The 19211-nt window shown below is 65.5% G+C and overlaps 2 protein-coding genes and 1 long non-coding RNA gene across 9 annotated transcripts in view; 1 reads left to right on the top strand and 2 right to left on the bottom strand.

Annotated features, from left to right (window-relative positions):
- Positions 1-236: 236 nt before the first annotated feature.
- Positions 237-12525, bottom strand: GPR132 (G protein-coupled receptor 132). Of its 3 annotated transcripts, XM_059374154.1 has the most exons (4): positions 10495-11442; positions 8985-9367; positions 7214-7323; positions 237-2585 (listed from the first exon to the last, which is right to left on the bottom strand). In XM_059374154.1, the coding sequence occupies exons 3-4, from the start codon at positions 7239-7241 to the stop codon at positions 1456-1458; spliced, it is 1158 nt and encodes a 385-aa protein (XP_059230137.1). In that variant the 5' UTR covers positions 7242-7323; positions 8985-9367; positions 10495-11442; the 3' UTR covers positions 237-1455. The 3 variants fall into 3 exon arrangements, with proteins under 3 accessions (XP_059230137.1, XP_059230135.1, XP_059230136.1); XM_059374152.1 differs by lacking the exons at positions 8985-9367; positions 10495-11442 and adding an exon at positions 11844-12525; XM_059374153.1 differs by having other exon boundaries at positions 8985-11442.
- A 117-nt stretch (positions 12526-12642) lies between these two features.
- Positions 12643-16624, bottom strand: LOC132000331 (uncharacterized). Its single transcript, XR_009399255.1, has 3 exons — positions 14158-16624; positions 13493-14066; positions 12643-12901 (listed from the first exon to the last, which is right to left on the bottom strand). It is a non-coding gene; the product is annotated as an uncharacterized LOC132000331 (long non-coding RNA).
- Positions 12967-19211, top strand: part of PACS2 (phosphofurin acidic cluster sorting protein 2) — a 214643-nt gene continuing 208398 nt past the window's right edge. For all 5 annotated transcript variants that reach the window (XM_059374177.1, XM_059374179.1, XM_059374178.1 and 2 more), the window contains exon 1: positions 12967-12976. The gene's annotated coding sequence lies outside the window, so the exon portion shown is untranslated. The remainder of the gene's footprint in view (positions 12977-19211) is intronic.

Here is a 19211-nt window from a genome sequence, read left to right on the forward strand (position 1 = left end):
TCATTTCATCAGAAAGGAACTTGGGGCGCCCGGGGGGCTCAGTGGGTTAAGCCTCTGCCTTCGGCTCAGGTCATGATCTCAGGGTCCTGGGATTGAGCCCTGCTTCGGGCTCTCTGCTCAGTGGGGAGCCTGCTTCCCCCTCTCTCTCTCTGCCTGCCTCTCTGCCTGCTTGTGATCTCCGTCCAACAGATAAGTAAGAAAGGAACCTGGGACTGGCGTGCATTTTGCATCTTTATTTCCAGGCTTATTTTCTAAATGTATCTGGTCGGCGTCTCTCGCAGCAAGAAAGGACAGCGGACAGCTAGCTGCCTTACAGACACGAGAATGTAACATGGCACCACGGCCCCATACCTGTAAGGGCAGGTGCCTGGGGGTGCCTGGGCCCTCCGTGGGGCGTGCAGCCTGCCGGGCCCCTGCTTCAGAGGGCCTGAGTGGAGGTAGTGGTCAGCCCCCGAAGCTGACTGGCGAGGTAGGTGTCATTGACCCTGTACAGGCGGGAAAGCTACGCCGCCCCATGACCTGGCCGTGACGAGGCTGGCCGGGGAGGGGCGGGACCCGAGTCCGGGCCTCGTGGTGGGCCTGGCTCCATGCCCCACCTGCACTCCTCATCTTGCCGCAGGGCTGGAGGCCCGGGGCGTCACCTGCTCCCTCCTGATGCCCCTTTCTGAGTCCTCAGCGTCCGCTTCCCTGACAGTAAGGCCAGGGAGCCTCCATGCGGAGGATTTCTAACTCTTCTCTGAGACCCTTTGCCGGCCCTGTCACCCCCTACCGGGGTGTCCACCAGCATCTCCGACCTGGGCACCCTCCAGGAAATACACTGGCCGCCCTGCTGGGAGCTCGCCTGCGGGGTCCACAGCAGCCTGCGTCCTCTGACCAGCTCGGCACAGAGCAGCCTGGGGCCCCCGGAGCTGGGCTGCTGCCCCCACTCGCAGACCTCGGTGGTCCCCCCACGAGCAGGCACCGTGTGGACGGCCCAGTTGGCCCAGGGCCATCTTGAGGCAGAACACAAAGGTCCCATGTTGTACAACCACAGTCATCCAAGCGGTGCTTGTGGAAGAGCACGGAAAAGGAGGGTATCACGGTGCCATGCCCGGGGCATGGCACGGGCCAGCTGCTGGCAGCCCCAGGCAGCCCTGCTGTTTGCTAATAGCTGGGTGAGCCAGCGAGCTTTAGAGCTGAGGAAGAGGCCGTCCTGCCTGCCCTGCACCATCAGGTACCCACATGCGGCCACCTTCTGTGTGGGGCCCAGTGGGACAGCCTAGGCGTGCCGGGATCCCGAGGGTTAGGGCTCATGGAGGGCATGGCTCCAGGAGCGGGAAAGCGGTGGCGTGTTTTCCAGAGGGGACTTCACAGCCAGCACCGTGGACCCTGGTCGGCAAGTTCAGTGGGTGGGGAAACCACACCCCAGGCCCCCCGGCTCCCGTGCCGGACACCCTGCCCTGCAGGACACCGGGCTCAGCGGGACTCTTCATCCAGCCTCTCCAAGGTGTCCAGCGATGAGCTCCATGTGGCCGGCCCAGACTGCAGGGGGTGGACGGCCCCGGGGCATGTGGAGTCATTTGTGGGCAGCGTGGGTAGTGACAGCTCCTCTGAGCCCCTTGAACATGTGTGCTTGGGGATGTCGGCGTTCGCGGAGCACTTTTTCCACCCCCTGTGGATTCTGGACACTTCTTGCCGTGAGCAGTCCGTGGCCAGCACGTAGATGATGGGGTCGGCCACGCTGTTCACCGTGGACAGGCACAGGAACACTGCGGAGAGCCGGCAGAGCTTGGCTTCGAAGTCATGCGCGACGTCCGGCTGGCCCCTGTAGTAGGAATGGGCCACGGCTTTGGTGAGGAGCACCAGGTGGTATGGAGCGAAGCAGACCAGGAAAATGGTCACGACCGCAATGGCCGAGCGTTTCACCTTCGTCTTCTGGGCGTCGCTCAGGCCCGCGCTCCGCTTGATGCTCCTGAAGATGCGCCGGTTGGTGAAGGCGATGATGGCGAGCGGGCCGGCGAAGCCCAGGGTGAAGCGCAGGTAGTAGTACGCCACGACCTCCGTGTCCATCGGCGCCTCGAAGCACGTCGGCTCCCCTCCCATTCTGAACACCGGGCTGTGGGCCAGCCCGACCAGCACAAAGACGGACGCGGACACGAGGACGGCGGTGCGCGGCTGGCGGCGGCCGCGGCTCTCCAGCGCGTACACCACCGCCAGGAAGCGGTCGCAGGAGATGCAGCACAGGAACAGGATGCTCACGTACAGGTTGCAGAAGAAGATGTAGCCGGTCACCCTACAGGCCCAGACGCCCAGCGTCCAGCGGTGCTGGTTCTGGATGTAGACGGCCCAGAGCGGCAGCGTGCCGATGTACAGCAGCTCGCACAGCGCCAGGCTGAATAGGTAGACGGCCAGCACGTTGCCCTGCAGCGCCTGCAGCAGCGTGAGCCCGGCCGTCATGCAGTTGGCCGGCAGCCCCACGGCAAACACGGCGCTGTACACGCTCACCAGGAACACTCTGGTGTCCTCGAAGGACGCGTTGCAGCTCAAGGCGCCCGTGCCGGGAAGCCCGGTCACTGGCACGGGGCTGGTCACGGTGCTGGCGTTTCCTGCGGGACAGAGACAAGTGTGAGGACGGGTGTCCCTGGGAACACCCCGGGGAGACGTCGTGGCACTAAGAAAGGGCGAGACTCGAGCCGGCTCCGAGCCGGACACACCAGGGGCAGGCACTGCTCCGAGTGGGCTCCTTAAAAGGCCTCTCCCATCTCTGGTCTCCAACTAGACAGCATCATGAACGGATGCACGGGCTGGGGCCGGACCTGGTCCTTGCAGTGCCCCGAGGTCCCCTGCCGAGCGAGGGTTGGCACCCCGTGTTCCCGCGGGTGGGACACTCCACCCGCCCCGGCCCCGCCTGCCACAGTGCCGTGCTGACCAAAGCCGGCCTCGGCTGCCGTTAGGGAGGAAATGACGAAGCGCCCGTCGTGCTGACGGTGGGCGCACCCACTTTTCCTTGAGGTTCTCGCAAGGTTGGCTTTCTCTGTCGTGACCCATGGGTAAGGGGCCCGAGCCCTGGTTGTGGCTGCAGAGGAATCGGCCCCGGATCATCATATCCTGATGCTTTTCATCTCCACGGCGGGCGGGATGACCGCCTCCCCCGAGAGCTGCCCATCCTCAACCCAGAGCCCGTGAACGGGGTCGCCTCGCCAGCTTCTGTGCAGGTCCGGCTACTCGGCCAACGGGGGTGAGGACGCAGCTGACAGAGCAAGAGGGGGGCGGTCTCGGATGACCCGGGGGCCCGAGGTAGGCACGGGGTCCTTGCGTCCAGGAGACGGGTGTGGAGGGACTGGACGGCTCCGGCAGCCACTGCGGCTTGGAAGAGGGAGGAGGGGGTCGCGAGCCCCGGGATGCAGCGGCTTCCGGAGCCCAAACAGTCAGGGGAGCGGCTTCTCCGCCGGCACCCCTGATGGAGCCCGTGGCTCCCGCCAGGACAATGACGATAGTGAGTTTGCACTTTGTAGCCTGTACACTAGTAGGAATTTGCAGCAGCAGCCGTAGGAAGGAGCCTCGTCTCTAATAACGCTGTGAGTGGGAAGTCCGTTCTGCGGGAGATAAACGAGCTCTCTTTGACGACTGTGCACCTGGGGTGTTTTCTCCCAGGCTTCTACCTCCACACGTCGGCATCCCCACGCTTGCGAGAAGTTCCCGCTGGATTCGGTAACCGGACGGTCTGCGCTCCGTTCCGCTGCGGTCGTGCACACCGACACGGTTTTGTACACACCCCCCCGCGCCGCTGTGTGGCCCCGACTGCCCTTTCTGTTTCTCTTCCCCTTCCCTCTTCTGCTGCCGGATGAGCTGTGCTCCCACCCCTGGGAAAGACGCGGTGAAGACCTGCTCCCGGCGGCTCAGAGCGCCGCCGGGTGTGGAGCCAGTCTTTGCAGACGCCGTGGGGTTACCAGGAGGTCATGCGGGACGGCCCGAAGCCGGGGCCATTCACGCACGGGGACGCACACCGGGCAGACCCTGGGAGGGACAGGGACAGGGCGGCTAGAACCGAGCCTCTCTTCCGGACGAGCAGGCACACACTCCCTCTGGGTTTGTTCAGGTCTTGAATCCTGACTTCTGCCTCTGCTGGCGGGAAACGACCCTTCGGTCTGTCTGTCGTCTCGCAGGGACCACGGCGGAAAGAGACCGTGCGCCTTGGCAGCGTCTGGAGCTCGTCAGAGCCTGCAGCCTTCCGAGCGTGTGGGAGCCCTGGGCAGGGTCCCTCCAGTGCCCCGACTGGCCCGCGCGCCCCTCCAGCCCGGGCGCGGCAGCTCCCAAGTTTGTAGCCTCTTGCGTGGACGCCATTGTCCACCCTGCGTGGGACAGGCCACGTGGCGGGGCTCCGCCAGCTCCGCCGGCTCCGCTCGCCCCCTCCGGTCTCAGGACCTCCTCCGCCCACAGAGAAGGAGCGCAGGACACCTCTTCACCCAGCTCCTGCGGCGGGTCCCCAAGGGTCTGCTTTAGCTTCAGCACACAGACGCCTGTCCTGCAGCCTCTAAGGCCGTGAGGAGCCGTCGCCCCTTGGTCTGACCTCGGAGCCTTTGCGTCTCAGAGCACATAAATGCCACCGTTGCACACAGACCCCCCGTTTGGCCCCTCAGGGCTCTGCTCCCTGTGCCAGCCGCCCCAGGCTCCAGGTCCCGCCGTCGGCGCTCGTGGCCTCCGGCCTGTCCTCCATCTGTTCATTCTCGCTGGGAGTCACCATGCGATGCTGCGAGGAGTCCAGGGCCCAGAGACGGTCGGCACTCTGCAGTCCCAGCAACCCCGACACCCCGGGGACCCGAGGGGCCCTGTCCGTGCACCGTCTCGAGCACCGTCTCGAGCACAAACCCAGCCCAGCACCCACGGGGGAGACCGGCTGTCACGGAGGGAGCCCTGCCGCTAGGTGGCCTGGGCTTCAAGGTCCTTCGTAGCAGGAGCGTGTTGAAGCTGGCTGATGGGCTAAATGGGTGCCCCAGGGGAGGGCCCCAGTGTCCCATCCAGGCCCGGTCACAGGGGCTCCTCCAGGCCCCGCTCTAGTGCTCCTTTGTCATGGAGGACCCTGGAGGAAGGTACGACCCGAGACCCTCCTGCCAATCACCTCCCCATCCAACGGCACGGTCGCGCTGCCGGAGCCCAAGGTCGGTCCTCCCCTACCCTCCCTCACGGGTGCTCCGGAGGGGCAGGGGACAGGGTGGGTGGATGAGTGCTGTGCTGGGGGGTGACCGCGGCACTAAGGGTCGGGACATGGCCATGACTCACACGCTCTCTGGGGACCCGCCACGGGGAACGAAGCTGTCACATCCCAGCCACCTCCCCCTCCTGCCCAGCCTGCCCTCCTGGTTCGCTGACCGCCTGACCTGCACCCACAGCCTCCCTGGACGCTCTCCTCCCCGCCCTGCCCTCCTCTGGAACCCATCATGGAGATGAACATCTGTGTCCTTCGTGCCCACACATGCTTCCCCGAGTCTGGGCTCCTGGGCCCCACCTTCCCCGCTGCAGTGTGCTCATGCTCCTGAGGTCAGCGGGGAGCCGTGGACGGCCGCCAGCCCAACGCCAACTCAGGCCGCTGGCTTCTGGGGCTGTGGCAGCCCCCTCCTCGGGGATGGCGCAGAAGGTGGCTAGTGCTTCTCTAGCCTGGTGGCCCCGGAGTCACCGCACCGTGGCCTCTCCCTGCAGACGTCCAGACAGTGAGGAAAGCAGCACATCCCAAATGCTGACCTGGCCATGGGTGTCCGGCCGGGGCTCCTGCGGGCGCATACATGCCTCAAGGGGCCTCCGCGGCCTGGCCGGGCAGGGCCACTGAGGCAGGGTGCAGCGTTTTCCCTGCTGGGGCTTTGTCCTCAGGCCTCCCACAGTGCACCCCTGAGCGACAGGGTCGGTCAGCCTCGCGGCGGGCCCCAGCGCCCCGGCCCTCCACCCACTCGTCTCTCCGGTGCTCTCTTTCTGGTAAAACACACACGATGGAAAAGTTACCGTCTGCGTTTTCACGCAGGCAGCTCAGGGCCGTCCTGACGTTCCTGTTGCCGAGCAGCTGCCCCTGCTGCCCCTGCACAGGACGCTTGTCTCCGGTGAGACCGACGCCCCGTCCCCATGAGGTGGGGGCTCCTCTCTGCCGCGCTGCCGCCTGCCCCCCGCGCTCCAGATGTCCCCTACGTGGGTGTTCTTGGGCCCGGATTCTCTCCCTCAGACCTCGTCCTCGAGGGCCTCCCACGCCCCAGCCGGCGGCAGGCAAGTCACAGCCGCGTGTGGGCTGGAGCCATCCGCGCCTGCGTCGGTCCGCAGAGGGGCACCGGCCGGTCCCCACGAGCCGTGCTTCGGGCCGGCCGCCCGCTGCCCTGGACGTGGGCGTGGAGCGCCGCCTCGACACCCTGCTTTCACTTCTTTCGGGTAAACGCCCAGAAGTGAAATTGCCATATCACAGGGAAGTTCTATTTTCGGCTTTTTGAGGAACCCCCGAGTGGCCTTCCCCAGCGGCCGCTGGCCCTGCGCTCCCGCCAGCAGCGCTCGGGTTCCAGTTCCTCCCCAGCCTCCCCAGCGCACAGCACAGCGTTTGGGTTTGTAGGAGTCACCAGGTGATGTGGGCGGGGTGGCCGTGTGGCCGACCTCCCTGGGCCCTCCCTGCCTGAGGCCCTGGACAGGTGCAGCCGCCCCCACGTCCCCGTGTGCAGGTGAGGCGCTGGCGCTCGGGGGCGTGAGCGCGGTCAGGCCAGCTTGTGCCTTCTTCCCCCAAGACTGGGGCAGTGGCGGCCGGCAGGTGGACTGGCACAGGGAGAAGGCGGCGCCGCGGTTCTCAGGCTGGAGAGAGAGGGCGCCCCATCTTTGCTGGGGCTCCTCTGCAGGTCCACACCGGGGACACTGACCTCGGGGGGAAAGAGCTCCCTGGTGGGGGCGGATGAAGCCCCAGGAGATGGGGTGAGCCAGCCCTGGGGCTCCGCTCTGCCCCAGAAATGGGCGTGCTAGGAGGCCCCGTGGCCCTCAGTCCTGGTCCTGGTGTTTTCCTGGCACCTCGGAAGAATAAAAACCAGACACCTCCGGATGTCCCGATGGAGGGCCTCCCCCATCCCCGGTTAGGAGGTAGCTTTTACTTCAGTAGACCTGTTTTTGCACGCTACGTTTTGAAGTAAGTATCCCCGTTTGAGGCAAAGCACGGAAACTCTCACAGGCTCCCTTCCGGATGTTTAAAGTCGAAGGAGACACGACGGGAGGCTCTCACCTGGCGTGTGTGAGGGTTCCAGAATCATGGTGGCTCCCGCAGGCTCTCTAGCGCCCGTCGTGCATCTCGTCGAGCCTACTGAGAAGTTTGCTCCGAGAGTTCAAAATGATCTGGAGAAAGAGGAGGAAACGTGACTTTGGGGAAATCAGATTAAACCACATATTAAGTCGGGACGCCTGGGTGGCTCAGTTGGTTAAGCAGCTGCCTTCGGCTCGGGTCATGATCCCAGCGTCCTGGGGTCGAGTCCCACATCGGGCTCCTTGCTCGGCGGGGAACCTGCTTCTCCCTCTGCCTCTGCCTGCCATTCTGTCTGCCTGTGCTCGCTCTCTCCCCCATTCTCTCTAATAAATAAATAAAAAGTTTAAAAAAAACCAAAAACCACAAATTAAGTCATTCAGCAGATGCTTAGTGAGCAATCACTCTATGCCAAATCTTGTATTTATCCTGTGGGATACAACAGCTGGTCCTTAATGTGTAAAGAACATTTACAAATCAATAAAAAATAGAAAGTTTCAAAGCCAATAAGCAGATAATTCACAAAAGAAATAAAAACAACTCCAAAAATTAAAAAAAGATCAACACCACTTATAATCAAAGAAGCATGCACATAGACATCAAAACGGTCATCTTAGCTTGCCTGTGAGGTTGGCAAAAATAAAGAACCTTGATTCTTAGTGTTGGTGAAAGTGAGGAAGTGGGTGCCCTTTCCTGTGTTGATGGGACCCTCAACGGGCACAAACGTGTTGGGGCACAATTTTGCAATGTGCTTCCCAAATCCTCAATGGTTTTAACTTTGATCACATAAAATCCTCTCCAGGAATTTTTCCTGGTGACATAATGAGCCCAGACACGACGTGCGTGTGACCTGGAAGTGCTTCGGAGCACATCGCCCGTGGAGACAGGACTAGGACCCCCAGACAGCGCCCGGTGTCTGCAGAGCACGGAGTGGGGGCCGGTCTTCAGGCGCCGCGGGCCCTGGTGGGCAGGGGCGGCGTCCAGGGTGCCGGCCACCTTCCCCCTCAGAGTCGTCTCTAAACCAGCTCTGTCCTCGTCAGCCCGAGAGTCCGGCAGGAGGCACGCACTCTACACCGTTCCTCTGACCGGCCAGACAGCTCACGCGGAGCCCCAGGGCCACTGGCTCCTGCTCTGCGAGCCCGGGCTGGGCCCAAGGGGCTCCCGTGCTGGTTCCTCCCCACCCCGGGCGGCCTGCTCAGGGGGCGACGCCCATGGGGAACCGACAGCTGCGCACCAAGAGTAGATGAGCCACCGAGCCCCCCTTGTGCCGGTTTTTCTGGCAACGGGATGAGTGTCTAAAGCCACAGAAAGCCTGGTGACTTAGCAGGGAATTCAGGTTGTACCTGGGGAATCCAGACAAAGGGAGACTAGAAACAGTTGTTCCCCAAGAGGTCTTAACCTTCTCAGGCTGATGGTCCCAGATAGGCCGGCAGGACCGGGCCCGGAGGGTCACTGGGCCTTGCCTGTCCTGCCCCAGGTCTCAGATAGGCCCCCCAACCACCTGCACTGGGAAGTGGGGCGGCCCCTGGGGGCTCTCTGCCTGAGGTCTGTGGCCTGGCCCCGGAGGACCACGGGCGGGAGTCTGCCCTTCGAAGAGATGGGCCCGATGCTCCCAGCTGTCAGGCAGCAGCACCTGTGAGCACCCGCCCCCCAGCAGAGACCCAGTGGCGGGCAGCCACTGCGAGGGGCCCCCCAGGGAGGTGTGGCTGGGAGGGACCCGGGGGCCTGTGAGCCCAGGAGCCGGGGACGGACATACCAAGCTCGCCCCAGGGCCGGATTTCCTTCCTCAGACGGGTGAGCTGCCTGGGCCAGGGGCGCGGGGAGGTCGGCAGTGTTCTGGAAGCTGGGGGCTGCCGTGCCCCGGGGGCTGTGCTGCCCACTCACACGGGAGCAGAGACGGCTTGGTGCCTCTGGAAGCCACGTCTGCACACGGCAGAGGAAGCGGTGGCGCAACAGAAAATGCGTGTTCTGCTCCTGCGCGAGGCCCGCGGGCAGACGGGCCCTCTCACGGGCTGCCCGAGGCCCAAGGGGCCCGCACTCTGGGGGCACACACAGGTCAGGGCCGAGTGGGGCTCCTGGAGGGGATGCGGGACCGGCTCACGTGCCAGGTGCCAGTGTCCAGGTCTGGGGACAGCCTGGCTGGACAGAGGGGACAGGGATGGGGAGGGAGGACCCTGAAAGAGCCTTAGGGCCGGCACCAGGCCCAGGCCGACAGCTGGGTGTGGGGGTGGCCCAAGAGAGGGGTCCCAGCCCTGCCGGATGCTCTGACTTCGAGCACCGCTGACCCGCCGCCTCACTATCTAGCTGCACGTGCCTTGCTCCCCAGAGCCTGTCCTGTTCCCTGCCCAAGGGATGCGCAGCTTCTGGCCTCCGCCCACGGGCCCCCTTCCTGGACCTGTTTCCTGTCTCCCCTGCCCACCGCCCGACTGCCCCTACCTTCTCATACTTTCCTGTGTTCCCGGCCCTCTGAGACGAGCAGGCCCCAGAGCGGCCCAGGGTTAGGCTAAGGGCCCTTGCGCCATCCTGCGGCTAGAATGCTGGGCGCCCAGGCCCAGGAGCTGACCTCCGTGCCCAGAACGGTCGGGGTGGCGGTTCTCTGTTCCCTCCCAGAGTCCCCGCCCCAAAGCAGCTTGGCTCTTCTCTGGGCCAGTCCTGATGGTGAGTCGGCGGACAAGGGCTGTGGGGGGCAGCCCCTGTGCTACCCCGGGCCAGCGGTGGGCCATCCTGGGGATCCACAGAGATGGGTCTCCACGGCAGGGCAGGTAGAATGACAGACCCTGTGGGATGGCCCAACTCAGCGGTTGGCTGCTCCCAAGCCCGGGGCCAAGGGAGGGACAAGCCAACCACAGCTGCGGCGCCAGCCTGGGCCTGCCCCCCAGGGGTCCCTGTGCTCAGTCTGAGCTCGGTGGCAACTGCGGTAGCCACAGAGCGATGGGGTGGATGGGCCCAGGTCAGCCCGAGGCTTCCCTACCCCTGCCCCCGGTCCTTTGCCAGCCCTGGACACGCGTGCCTCGACATCCCCAGGAGCCCGTGGACCCAGCGTCCTCCTGGCCAGACCAGATCTCTCTGCCTCCAGCTGCACCAGATGCCCCTGCGGGTCCCAGTGTGCCTCCCCCTGTGAGCCCACCTGCCCAGGGCCCGCTCACAGTGCTGCTGGCTCTGCCCACTGTCCCCGGAGAGGAGCCCTGCCTTCGAGGCCTCTGTCCCCCGCGCCACGCCCTGGATTTGCAGCCCGGCCCTCAAGCCTTTCAAGACACATTCTTTACCTTGTGCTGTGCGGCTTCTCAAGCAGAGCCAGAGGCCCGGGATTCTCACCTGCTTCGGCTGCCCTGACGTTTGTGCCAGCGGCGGCCCTCCTGACCGCTGTTGAAACCCCAGGGCCGGGACCGTCTGCCCCACGTACCCCGGCGGGACGTTCTGGTTCTTCCAAGTTCCCCACGTCCTACATCCAGTCCTTCCGTCCCTCCTTCCGTCAGGATTTTATTTGTTTGACGGAGGGACGGAGCACAAGCAGCGGGAGCAGCGGAGGGGCAAGCAGGCCCCCTGCCGAGCAGGGAGCCCGATGTGGGACTCGATCCTAGGACTCCGGGATCTTGACCCGAGGCAGACGCTTCACCGAGGAGCCCCAGGGCGCCCCCTTGACTCCGGGTCTGTGCTCGTGTTTGGGGTAAATGCTGGGGAGGGAGTTGCCGAGTCGTCGGCCCCAAAGGCACACCAAGCGCGTGGGCTCCCGCTTCTCTGCTTCCCATTCGGGTAGATTTTTTCCGTCACCTCCGCGCCCAGCATGGGGCTTGATCCCGCCGTCAGCCGGGCGACCCCGCCCCAGAGATCTCTAAAAGCACGGCTTAAAGTCTCTTCTGCGTTTCTTCTGTTGGCGATGAGGCTGACACCCGCACCCTGTCCTGCCCCCCCGCCCGAGGTGGCTCTGCGTCCACCTGGCCGGTCCCCTGAAACATCACCTCGTCACCCTCCTGAGCACAGACATGCCGGAAAGTGCAGCCCGACTCCTGCCCTTGGTGGCCGGCCCACCCTTCTCGGCAGACGCGGGAACACCCCGCTGGGCCATGCCCTGCACCGGAAGTCATGCTGAGAGGCCTGCCGGCTGCCCAGCCCAGGACCATGCCCAGGACCAGGCCGGCCGTGCCCCCGGCAGGAACCTCACTGTCCCTCCTGTCCTGCCTCTTGGCCACGTGCCCCCGGGCCAGGCAGCCCCTGGAGGCCAGGGAGCCTCGTACATCCCCCGCACCACCCACCCCGGGAACCAGCCACAACCCTGCCGCGCCAGGACGGCTCCAGGGACAAACGGGCCCCTGAACCCTCTCTGGCCCTGTGGGCCACGGCCATGGTGAGCCCGTCACGGACGGGGACCTCAGGCTGGCAGAGACCTCAGGGTGCAGACAGAAGCTGCCGACCCTGTCAACCGCACTCCCTTCTGCCCTCCCCCGTCGCGGCACACTGGTGCCCCTGGCTTCTCTCCTGGGGAAGGACCCCAGGCTGAGACCCCAATCAAGCCCCACCTTTACGCCAACCAATCGCCTTTGCTTTTAGACCCCACCTGTCACCACACTGCCCCCCCCACCCCACTGCCCCCCAGCACGTGGAGCCCATGACTTACTCGGGGAGGCAAACCTCACACTCACGCTCTGTAGGCCCAGCTGAGAACTTTCCGGAAGTAGCAGGGTCCTACTGCTTCCTTTTCAACTCCCCCACCGTAAACCGCCGTGGGTTTGGCCGAGGTGTCACCTAGCTGATGCCTCGGAACTTTCCCGGGCAGATGCAGGAAACACCGGTGCAGACGCACTTCTCCTCGGGGCTGTGCCGACACGCGGAGACACTCCTCCCAGCTGGGGCGGGGCGTCCGGCTCAAGGGAGCTGCGGGTGCCAAGTTCCCCAGACACGACGGGGTGGGGCTTGGGGAGGGACCCTCGGAGAGGAGCTCCAGCTTGGGCTCTGCTCACGGTGGCCCCAAGACAACTCCTGCCCCAGCACCCCGTTCGTCCTGCCCCTGGGACAGCCCCAGCCACGTCACGTGGTGCCTGCCCGCCCCGCTTCCCGTCCTGGCGTGGGGTCCCACCCGCGGAAAGGGGCCGACACATTCTGACCTTGGCTCCAGCCCTGGCCCCCTAGAGCTGATCGCAGCCGTGCCCAGGGACTCTGCAGGGACTCTGAGGGGGGTTTCTCTGGGAGGGGCCGCATGGACTCCCCGGGACACAGCGCCCCTCACCAAGGCCCTGCCCAGTCCTGGCAGGCACGGCTGCTTGTCCGACTCCCCGGCAAAAGCATCTTGGCTCCAAACACCCTACCCCATTCTCCTTAGAAAATGCCCTGGGCTGCAGGCGGCTCCCTGCCTTACCAACCACCCTCTGCCCGGTGAGCTGCTTCTGGGCTTTGGGGGGCGACAAAACCACGTCTCCCACCACCGTCCTGGCTCTTGGACCTCCCACAGCTCCGAGGTGATCTGTGCCTGCTGCAGGGATGGTGGGCGGTGGCCCACGCCGGGCACGTACACACCCCCAGGAGGGTGCGCCCCCAGTCCGCACTGTCTCCCAGACATGTTCAGGTCACTGCCCCCGCCGGCTGCGGGGTCCTGCAGCTCCGGGCGGCTCTCCCGCTCAGCACCGCCCCGACCAGCGGCTTCTCACAGGTGTGGGCGGCCGCCGTGTGCCTGGAAAGCTGGGCACAGAGTGGGTATAGGTGGGAACGTGGGGCCTCCCTCAGCCTTCCAGAAACCCCCGCCTGGGCCTGGCCACTGCCCTCCCTCGGGCCCAGGACGGCTCTTCCTCGAAGGGCGGCAGCGGGCCGAGTGAAGGCTGTGGGCGGGCCCCAGACCCGCCGTCCCTTGGCAGCAGCCACCAGAGGCCCGGGGACCCGTGGGAGGCAGAGCCTCAGCAGAAGCAGAGCCCACACCAGGCCAGCTGGGCCAGGGGTCTCCAGGGACACTGGGTGTCTGTGCTCGTGGCCCAGGCCCTCCTCTGGGACCTGCTCCTCTCGGGACCCCCGCTCAGGTGTGGAGCACAACCCGGACCAGTGTCCCCTCCGAACCACGGCTGGACGGTCAAGGGTGGCCACGGATTCAAGCGGGGCCTTCAGCCCGAGGGTTTGCATTATCTCTTCTAGGGCACGAGTTCCTGGGGGGAGGACGCGGCGGAGAACCAGGGATGAGCTCCAGGGGTCTGCGCCCTACGCCTGAGGGCTGACCGTCTTCCAGCCAGGGGGAAGGGGGACCCACAGCCTCCCGACGATACCCTGGGGCGGGTCACTTACTTCTTGACTTCTGCCGGGCAGGCCTAGGAGAGCTGGAGCGCTCTTCATTTACCAGCCAGCGCCTCCTCTCTCCGTGTCAAACGGGTCCCACGGGTTTGAATTTCAGAGGGTGCGAACGGGTGTGCGGTGACAGCTCTCTCCTGCCACCCTGCTCCTGGCTGTCTCGGGGCGTCTGCGCACCCAGACGGAGGTGTTCCTTCTCCCAGCCTGTGAAGTCTTCCTAATGAGGAGGAGGGAACGGAACGAGCCCTCCTGTAGCCACCGCCTAGACTCAGCCGGTGTGAAGACCGCGGACGGGCTTCACCCAGACCCAGCCTCCAAGAGCTCTCCCGTCGACCAGAGGCAGACGACACGCACAGCCAGCGGGGACGTCCTCCATGGGCAGCTACGGACTTCGAGTCTCTGAGTGACCCTAAAGACTTAGAGACTTTTGGGGCACTGGGGTGGCTCAGTGGGTTAAGCCGCTGCCTTTGGCTCAGGTCATGATCTCAGGGTCCGGGGATCGAGTCCCGCATCGGGCTCTCTGCTCAGCGGGGAGCCTGTTTCCTCCTCTCTCTCTGCCTGCCTGTGATCTCTGTCAAATAAATAAATAAAATCTTAAAAAAAAAAAAAAAGACTTAGAGATTTTTGTTTTTGTTTTGTTCTTTGAGATTCGATTTATTCACCTGAGAGCCAAGCAAGCCCAAGCCGGGGGAGGGGCAGAGAGAGAAGCAGCCTCACTCGTGTGGACAGACCACGGCTCCCCGTCCGTGCTCGTCAGTGGGTCCCGGGCTGTCGTCTCCTGTCGGCTGCTGGGGAGGCGGAAGCCCCGGGCTCCAGGCCCTCCGTGGGTCTCAGTGGACCACAGGCATCATTCTGGAAGACACGGAAGCTGTCCCAGGACCTAGGTCCCCCCGCCTCTGCGTTCACCGGCGGCCCTGACTGCTCCCGCCGTCTCCCCGCTCCCTGGGGCTCTTCAGACTCAGGGGCCGGAGGAGAGGAAGGCAGGGGGCTGCCGGGGTTTCCGGGCGACCCGTGGCCCTCACATGAGGGCAGGAGTTCCCCCAGCACCAGCATGGAAGGGGTTTTCGGGGCAGCTCCGAAGAGAGCCGCCCTGAGAGGGAAGAGGCTGGGGGCGGAACGGGGCTTTTGAGAGGGACCACCCCGAGTGCTCAGTGATTCTGAAAGTCTCTTTCTCGGGCCCTGTTCCTCTGACCAGGCGCCTGCTGAGTGGGAACCGAGGGTCCTGACTCAGCCCAGGACGGGCCGTCCTCCTCACGACCGGCAGCCTCCCCCTCTGTGCCTCGGGTCGGGAAGGAAGAGAGCGGACAGCGGCAGAGCCCCTCTGCTTTGGGGAGACATCCCAGAACTCCCGCCCAGACTCCTGGTCCTGCGACCTCGGGAATGCGGGGCTGGGGCCATGCCTGGCTGTGGGGTCGCCGGCTTTGCTTTGACCTTTGCTTTGGCGCGGACTGGCCCCGGGGGCAGGTGGGTGGGGGGCACACAGCCAGGCCCAGGGATGAAAGCGCCCCCGGATGAGGAAAGGGTCCAGAGGGGCTGGGGGAGACCCTTGAAGGGTTGATGGACGAGGAGGGGCCCCGTGGAAACCACAGGAAAGCCCCTGCCGTCGGGCCTCATCCTGGAAGCAAGATGGCGGCAGAGGACTGAAGCCGTCACCGTGTGACTCCAGGCCCACCGGCATGAGCGGCAGCTGTGGCCTCTGCCCCCATGGACAGGACTCCAGCCTCCAGGGGAGGTCGTGATGCCGAACGCGGCTGGAGGAAGTGTTCACGGCAGCAGGTGCCAAGTGACACGCTGACATTTTGGGGATACTCGTTCATGGGTATCTACTGGGGGCACCGAGGACCCCAGAGCCCAGCAGAGGGGTCACAGCCACGCCGGGTCCTGCTGGAGTGACCTGCTGCGGGCCCATCTGTTCCTCCCTTCGGTGGGTTAGGCCCGCGGGTGGCGGGGTCCACAGCCCATTTACTTTGGTGCTCCCAAGCCCACCGTCCTCTGGGCAGACCCCCTCAGTGGGAACCGCTCTCAGAAGAGACCCAGCGGCCTGCCACTCAGGGCCACTGCCGGGTGGGCGTTTGGGACACAACAAGGGCTCCCCGCACACAGAAAGGCCCGCACCAGGGGGTCACGGAGCAGGCGGGAAACAGGACGACAAAGCTATGGAAGAAAGCTGGGGTTTTCACGGTGTGGGTGCCGTCGGGGGGCAGAGGACGGCCGGGGCAGCAGGGGGCAGCGGGCTCTGGAGGGACAGACGGCGGATGAGCACACCCGTGGGCTGCGTGTGAAGCCACAGACCCAGGAAGTTCACGGAACACTGCCGGAGGACATCCCGGCTGCCCCGGACACAGAAGGACCTAAGAATCTCCCAGAGCACCCAGGCCCCTTCTCCCCTGGCCGCTGCAGGAAGCTCTGTGCAGACGCCCCGCGGAAGGCAGACAGCCACGGAGACTCCGCGTGGAGCACCGCGTGGCCGGGCGGCCAGCAAGGCTCACAGAACGGGGTGGCCCGGCGCGCACCTCCTTCTCTGGCTCATTCCCCCAGGTCCCCCTGCCAAGGTCAGCAGCAGATGCGAAATGAAAACTCGGTCCTTCCCGCTGGATTCCTCCTGCCTCAAGGAGACCCCCCAGCCACCCCCACCCCCACGCAGCACGGCCAGGCCAGGGCCTTGCCCGGTGGTCCCCGACCAGGGCAATATCTCCCCCAGGGGTGCATCTGGCCTTCCTGGAGGCATTCTTGGGTTTCACAGCTGGGACGGATACTCCTGACGTCTACGGGGACGTCTACCCATGACCCTGCACACCCCGTAAGGCACAGGCCACCCCCTCCCCGCCATGCATCACCGTGCTGGGGGAGCCCTGATGGAGAGCGGGCACGGGGGAGGGCTTGCGATCACTTTGCGCGCCCCCAGCCAAGGCAGAGGCTGCAGCTCGGAGCCCCCACACTTGGCCTCGTGCCCTGTCCTGGGGAAAACCTGGTGCTGGGGACGGAGGCCTTCAGCGGCGGCCCACGGGGCCTGGGGGAGCCCCGGCTGCGAGGTCTTCACCCCCGGACTTCGGGACCCTGGGCCGTCCTCCTGCTGCTGCAAACAGGAAAAAGCAGAAGTGAACTGGGCCGGGGAGTACCAGGGTGGGGCCCCTCCCTCCCGCCCGCCCGCACCCCCCAGGCCGATCCCTCCTAGACAGCAGCCGCTCTGAGACACACTGGTGGTGCCTGACTGAACCCGCCATTCACAGCGGAAACAACTTGGTTTCCTCTGTAGGTAACAGGCCTCCAGCCGTCCTCGGTTCTCAACAGCCTGGTAACACCCAGGGCGGGGGCCAGGCCGCGGGCCGGGGCGCGTCCAGAGCACCTGCTGTGTGCACCACCCTGGGCAGGTTCCGAAGGGCAGGGGACCTCCGCCGGGCCCTCCGGCAGCCCGCAGCCCGGGGCGGGGCCCCTCACGTCAGCGGCGCCAGGGAGAGCTGCTGGGGGCTGCGGGGGTGCCTGAGAGGGCGGCCAGAGTCCTGGAGGGGGACCAGAAGCCCTGCAGGGGGCTGGTGTCTGCACGGATGTGGGGGCACAGGGACCGATCGAGGGAGGCCAGGAGGGGCGGGTGTCCCTGGAGCTGGCGGGGAAGGCAAGAGTGCTGGGCTGGGCAGCTCGTCCCGGGGCTGCCCGGGAGAACCTGTCAGGGAAGGGCTGTGAGGTCGCGTCCCACACCGCTCTGCCAGGTCACGGTGAGGACAGGGCCAGAGGGCAGCGGGGAGGCTGGGCAGTGGCCAGGCCTGAGAACCCGGGGCCAGGAGACAGAGAGGGTCAGGAGCAGGGGACCCACTGCCCAGGGCCCGGAGGGGTAGGGGCTGGGCACTGCCCAGGGCATGGTTACACGGGGGCCACAGAGGACGCTCGGGACCCAGCAAGGCTGACACTGCCGGTCACCTGCCCACAGTGAGATGGGGGCAGGGCAGAGGGCAAGGGGGTGCCGCTGACCTACCCAAGGGGTCATGGTCGGGGCTGGAGGGTGGAGGGAAGGGGCGCGTGTGGGTGTGAAGCCCTACCTCGCAGGTGCCCCCATCATGGGCTCCGGACGCCCTGCCCCTCCCCCCCAGAATCCAGGTCAGAGGCGGGAGCTGGGACGGATACTCCTGACGTCCTGCCTTTCACCTGCAGACTCCACGGCCGCCCGCCACCGCCACCTGGGGCCGGGGCTTCCTTCCGGGGTGCAGTGGGAGTACCCCCTGGACGGGCACAGGCACCTTCCTCCCTCCCCTGCCGGCGAGCACCTGGAGAGCGAGCCTCGCTCCTCTCAGCCCCCGCGCACTGACACTCCCGCGAGCTCATGCGCACACACAGGAGCCCTGCGCGGGCAGCGCTCTGACTGCGGGGCCGCCTTCCTGCTCCGGGGCCCCAGGGGGCTGCCGGGCTCCTCCGGGCTGGGTGGGCTCCGCCGGGTGAGAAGCAGGTGAGGCGGGCCCCGGGGCTGTCATGCCTAGGCCTTGGGCGGAGCTGCCCCTCTGGGACAGAAGGGCAGGGCCGGGAGCTCGGGCAGGGGCTGTGCTGAGCCGGGACACCGGCGGCAAGCCGCACCCCGTCTAGATTCCTCTCCACGCCGCGCTGCGCCTCCCAGGCCTGCCCCTGCCCCGCGCCCCAACCTCAGTCTCTGCGGTCCACGCTGGGGCGGACGGGACACGTCCATCTCCCTGCCACCATCGGTTTCCTCGCTGTTGATGTCTCCTGAGACCCCACGGGAGTTTTAGGACGATTTTTCTATTTCTGCAAGAAACGTCACTGGGATTGCGGAGAACCTGGAGGTGGCTTCCGGCGGGTCTCCATCCGACAGCACCGGCCGCGCCTCAGGTCGGCTCCATTGCGTGCCCCACCCTGGGCGGCTTCTCTGTGCTGAGCTGGTGCGTCCCGTCCCGGAGACGTGAGCCCCTCCTTCTCCTCCAGGCCACAGACAAGGAAATGCGCTTCTCGGCTTCGTCCTGGTTTGCTCTGCGTCTGCGGAGGAGCGCGGGGCGTCCGGGGCGGACTCCGAATCCCACCCCTTCCCCCGACTCCGCTTCTCCTGCTTCTTGGGACAGCGTCGAGTTTCCCGCGGGCGGGACCACGGCACGTGCAGACGCAGGTTTACTTCTTCTTTCCAGGCTGGACGCCTCCGACGGCCTGCGGCTCGTTCTGCGCAGAGTCCCCGGTCCTGCTCACGCGCGGGACCCTGCCCAGCAGATTGGCCTTATTCTGCGAAACGGCAGCCCTGCTCCGCAGCAAGCTGTGGCTTCTTTGTGGAGGCTGTGCACCCCTCTTGGAGCCTTGGGGTCCTTGCTGGTTCCCGGCACCACTGTCCAGCCCTGAGGCTTTCCTGTGGTGGGGAGCGATGATGGCTGTTCCAGAAGACCCGGTCCGTTGCCTCCTTCGGCCTCTGCAGAGTCCAATCTCGCCTGTGGAGCGGGTCTACAGGTCTACAGAAGAAAAACAAATGAATCTTGTCCGTACAGGGACCACCGCCCGCAGGAGAGTTTCTAAGACAGAACAGTGGAAGGAGGCACCGCTGCCCTTCCAAGCCGCGGACGGGGCTGGGGCTGGGGCCACCGTGCGGGCGGCGGTCACACGGCCGCGAGAAGGAGGACAGTCGTCCGCGGATTAGATGCCCGCCCGGCCGCGCAGACGGGCCACTCACGCCAACGCTCTCGTCTTATTCTGGCAAAGACTCCCAATTTAGGTTCCTCTAGGTATTTAGGGA

This window comes from Mustela nigripes, chromosome 13, assembly GCF_022355385.1.
Source record: "Mustela nigripes isolate SB6536 chromosome 13, MUSNIG.SB6536, whole genome shotgun sequence".
Lineage (NCBI taxonomy): Eukaryota > Metazoa > Chordata > Mammalia > Carnivora > Mustelidae > Mustela > Mustela nigripes.

Excerpts from the sequence above, each read along its gene's own strand:
- GPR132 (XM_059374152.1), bottom strand. The coding sequence starts at position 7,241 with ATGATTCTGGAACCCTCACACACGCCAG. Across the intron at positions 2,586-7,213 it reads GGAACCCTCACACACGCCAG|GAAACGCCAGCACCGTGACC; the intron begins GTGAGAGCCTCC and ends TCTGTCCCGCAG.